Below are 4,510 nucleotides of genomic sequence, written 5' to 3'. Positions count from 1 at the left end.
TGACCAAGATATATTAAGTCAAAAGAGGCCGAATCAAGTGACAAAATAACGACCGAATGATTAACTGGTCACATACGCAAAATTAGAGTATGAGTCCAACAGATAAGGTCGGTTAGACTCTACAAAGACGTATCAACCGGCTGCGTTACGGGACTAAGGCCATGTACAAAATATAAGCCGAGATGAATATCACATCCTAAATTAACTAATCAATAGGCAAGAGTGACCGAAGAGCTTCTTTAACATTTTCTAAGTCTTGCATACCTTGGTTGACCTTTCGCTTCAAGATGCCCCTCTTTATGTTATACGACTTGATCGATGACAAAATCAAGCTATACCTGGTGAGATCTTGTTGGGGAATAACGGTTCGGATGGCGGTCGAAGTGACTTTAACTTGCTCATTAGCCTCGGCCAACTGCTTCCTCAGATCAAGCACTTTTTACCTTCCCTCGTCCAAAGAAGTCTTCAACTTTTGGAGTTGGCCAAGATCGGTAGATTGGTGAATGTCATCATACTCACTTTTCAACTTCTCGCCGGCTTCAAACTCTTACGAGGTTGATTTAATTTAGCTAGGGCGAACAAAACCTAAAGTTGTTTAGTCACTCACCATAGGCTTAGCCGATGATGGGGCGCAAATGATAGCTTGATCACTTCGGGGCATCCCTTCGGTAAGAGGGGAGGTAAGCATTCCGAACATAGAAGGATTTGGTTCAGTTGGGTTGAGAAGAGCTAATTCCAAGGTTGAACCGCTTCGAGATTCTGGTACCTGCACAAACAATAAAGGTTCAAGTTGTTTCTAGAATATGGGAGCGATGCACACCAAACCGGATTGAAATATCTTAGCAGGACAAGTGCTTGGTTGTTAAGCAATGCCTCTCGGCCAAGTACACCGATGTCTTCCGCATCCTTAGCAAGGTTGGCTGAGTTTGCGAGTGGTTGGTCAATATTAGGAAGCTGGTTCTCACCCAAGTCCTGCAAAAGAGGAGAATCAATAATCACAGACAAGCAAGAAATACAATCCAAGAAGGGAATATAAGAAACTTACATCCGTATCAATTTCAACCATGGAGCTCTCAGAAGGTTGCAAAGAGTGATCAATGTGGCCATCTTTCTACTAAGATAAAAGGAGTCATTTAGCCAGGCACAATTCATATAATCAAGATGAGAGAAACACACAACTTTAAATCAAGAACCTACCTCATGTTCAAAGTTTTCCGACTGTGCTTCATCAGGCAAACCTTCGCTATCGGCCGAGTCCATGCTGTTGGTTGAGGCATCACTAGTTTTGGCTGCATCTTTAGCTCCAGACATGATGTGATTTTCAGCTAGAGCATTTTGGCTATTCTATATCCATATCATCCTCGAAGATTATGTCTTCACTAACCATAACGTCGGTTGGATTTGTGACCGAACTCTCCACCACATCAGGCGACTTCTTTACCTTCTTGGTAGGCAAAGCTCTTCCTGACTTTGATCCTCGTTTCTTTGATGTTTGCTCTGAAAGATAGAAAAATTAGCAATTAAAGAAATTAGCGACGGTCAGATGATGAGTTAGGATTTACCTTCCTTGGACAATTCTTTGGATTTCGAGTTGGCAACCGGTGCTTTCTTCTTGCCATTGCCTAGAACACAAAGCATAACGTTAGAAATGTATTTGAGATAAAAAAAAAAGTTGTCTGGTTGAGATTACTCACCTTTTTTGGCGAACAAGCCCGGAAATACATACAAGGCAATACACTCGGTTGTCCGCAAGTCCTCTCTAAGTTTCTTCTTGATAAATGTTGACCACCATGCTTGGAAAGTCGGGGTTGATCGATGTTCAGGTTTGCGGGCGCTCATGTCAAATCTCTCAAACTTGCCAAATTGAGTATGATAATGAAGAGTGATAGCCGAACAATGCGTAGTGTCTGTAAACCCACCTCTCCATGAAGAAAAATGATTCCGGGACATTAGAAAGAAGGCTGGACAACTTTGTATGAAGCCAAGCTAACTCGTAACAAAGTTTAGAAGGTAAACCTTAACCCCTGGCCGACCCAGTGTACCCTTGAGACCATAGTTTATGTCTCTAGAAATCATAATGCTTCCCCAAGGTAGAAGTACTGATAAGTCCAAAGAACTCTCCCATGGCTTAGTTATGTCAAATGCAAGACAAGAAGGATAATCTCAACTATAACATATGGCAAACTCTTCCCTGGTCATGCTCTTTTTCGAAAGGAAGAAAGAAAAGCACTCTACTACTGAATGTGCATGAGGACCAAGAGAGATGATCTGTCGGCCGAGAGTCACAGTGGAATCAAAAGCACGACTTGGCCAAAGCTGACGAAAGTAAGTTTGCACCCATACCTGAAACATCCATAGTGGCCCTCCAACATCTAGTGTCATATTGTTGGTCACTACATTGCGCAAAGTACGGTAAAGATAGGCAAGGACAAATGGACCAAGGGCTAAAGGTTTACCCAAGCTAAAGGCCTCTGCAATACCAGCGAACTCGAACAAACACTTATTCGACTTAGTGCAAAACACATATTTGCATAACTAATAGAGGAGGAAAGCGGCTTGCTCATGTTGTTTTGGGTTGTGCCTCTCAACCGCGGACACATCTTCAGCAATTGCATGTTCGGCGTAGAAGGTGCTATAGTTAAGCAACTTCCTTGCTTTAACATCTGCTTTTTGTTTGGCCTTCTTGTCGTCCTTGTTCACTTTAGGTTTCAGGCTAGCATGAAAAGAGGAAGGAAGGTTAGCTAAGGCACATATCTCCTCTCCATTCAGCCGAAAACCAAATATTGCAACCATATCTAGCAAGGTTGGACTCATTGACCCAAGCAGCAGGTTCATGGTGTTAGTAGCAGATGACCAAAAACATAAGGCAACAGCAAGAAGAGGCCGGTCCATGTAGATTTCTTTCTCAAACATTTTAATGCTATCATAAATACCAAACTTTTTCCATGAGAGGCCGAAAAAGTGCTCCATCCGTGGTACTCATTTCTTCCACTCGAGTGTCGATTTCGGCCAACTCCCTGGCTGTTTGGAAGTTATGTTCCAACTAGACCAGCTAGCTCCTCTGGTCAAGCAAGTTGTGTCCACCAATGAGTTTTCTAGAACCTCGTTGATGGCCGACGGCATACCCAAGCTGTAATGTAGTCCTAATATGCACTCTCTTCGCGGTTCCTTGTTCTTCGCCAACTAACATATCACAGAGTTTTGAAGTTTGTCCACAGAAGCATTAAAGGCAGCTTCAAGCTTGGTTGAGAATTCGGCCAATTGTGCTTTCGTTGCAACTAATTGGGCTTTTGTTGCTTCGCTGTCCTCTAGCCCCGTTTCGGTTTCTGAAATATCATCGGTCATTAAAAGCTTTGTTTAGCGACAGTGGAGTTCATTCAAACTTGCAAATAAATCACAGAATCAGTGCATGACAGATTTCGATCTATGTTCGACGCAGATTTCAAATTAAGACTCAAGGTTTTATGCTTCTGTCTTATCATTAGAAAATTAACCTTGTGGGTGTAGATTTTGATTGTCAACAGGAAAGCAGAAGCAGATCAACAATGCAAGAGATAATTACTATATTTAGTTAAAGACTGGACCTTCAGTGGCATCTGAATACAGCAATCAATGTTGCAAAGAAAATGACAGAAAGTATTCCAAGTTTTGGAAAGTTGCCAGCAAGTGTTAACCAATAATTAAAGAGTATGACTTTTCAAACTCTTGATTAATGAAGTATGAACTATTTATTTGGGGATTAAATGCCAGATTCAAAGTGTGTAACTTTCAGGGGGCAAATTATTCATCAAATGCAAGCATCTTATGTCAATCTCCAAGATTTCATCAAGACAAATTGAGCAGGACGTCTAGTCGTTTTGTGGAGCATATTTGTCTACTTAAAAACTTTCGATTAAAGATGGATGCAATTACACAAATATTGAAGCAAACAACATGGGCTAGATTCCAGCTAAAAGATAGAAGATGCAGCTACAAGATGCGATGCTAGCTCCAGAATAACATAAAAACATTGCAGGTACAGAAAAAAGGAAGGGCTGAAGATGATTTACCTCCACTAGAGAGCTCAATTTCCTTTGCTATGATATATTGCTAGAAACTTCTTGTTAAGATTAGACCCGGAGTTTTGTCCCAATTCTTTTCTTTCTTTCAGTCACCACCGCTTCAATCAGGAGCATCATCTCCTTTGAACCAATGAATCCAGTCAGTGACTCGCTACAAGGATTGCAGGCATTGGTGGTCGGCGTCAGATCTGCTGAGAGGAGGATTTTTGGCCAGCATCGGAAAACAGCTTCTATTTGTGGTTGTTTCTATTCTCGATAGACGCCTCCCAGATCAAAATAATTTTTGAGTTTTCAGAGCGGCATTGGAGTTTGAAGTTTGAGTTTTCAAAGTAAGCTCGAAGTATGTTCAAGTCTGAGTGAATTTTGGGGAAAGCGAAGTCTTTCGTTCGTGCTCTTCTCAGAAAGAAAGCTAGGCATGAATACATAGCCACACAACAGGTTATCTATTT

The 4,510-nt window shown here is 41.6% G+C and overlaps 1 protein-coding gene across 3 annotated transcripts; it reads right to left on the bottom strand.

Annotated features, from left to right (window-relative positions):
- LOC121051473 lies at nt 1-4,510 on the bottom strand. Of its 3 annotated transcripts, none has more exons than XR_005805801.1 (6): nt 4,050-4,510; nt 1,695-3,326; nt 1,563-1,622; nt 1,198-1,497; nt 1,046-1,111; nt 1-972 (listed from the first exon to the last, which is right to left on the bottom strand). XR_005805801.1 is itself a non-coding variant. In XM_040513853.1 (6 exons), the coding sequence occupies exons 3-6, from the start codon at nt 1,309-1,311 to the stop codon at nt 596-598; spliced, it is 450 nt and encodes a 149-aa protein (XP_040369787.1). In that variant the 5' UTR covers nt 1,312-1,622; nt 1,695-3,326; nt 4,050-4,510; the 3' UTR covers nt 1-595. The 3 variants fall into 3 exon arrangements, 1 of the variants encoding a protein (XP_040369787.1); XM_040513853.1 differs by having other exon boundaries at nt 1-766; nt 874-972; nt 1,198-1,622; XR_005805802.1 differs by having other exon boundaries at nt 1,046-1,114; nt 1,198-1,622.

This window comes from Rosa chinensis, chromosome 2 (genome assembly GCF_002994745.2).
Source record: "Rosa chinensis cultivar Old Blush chromosome 2, RchiOBHm-V2, whole genome shotgun sequence".
In the NCBI taxonomy this organism is placed as follows: Eukaryota; Viridiplantae; Streptophyta; class Magnoliopsida; order Rosales; family Rosaceae; genus Rosa; species Rosa chinensis.
This window is presented reverse-complemented; position numbering and strand designations above follow the sequence as displayed.

Excerpts from the sequence above, each read along its gene's own strand:
- LOC121051473 (XM_040513853.1), bottom strand. The coding sequence starts at position 1,311 with ATGTCTGGAGCTAAAGATGCAGCCAAAACTAGTGATGCCTCAACCAAC. Across the intron at positions 1,112-1,197 it reads CGGAAAACTTTGAACATGAG|AAAGATGGCCACATTGATCA; the intron begins GTAGGTTCTTGA and ends TTATCTTAGTAG. Across the intron at positions 767-873 it reads TCGGTGTACTTGGCCGAGAG|GTACCAGAATCTCGAAGCGG; the intron begins GCATTGCTTAAC and ends TTGTTTGTGCAG.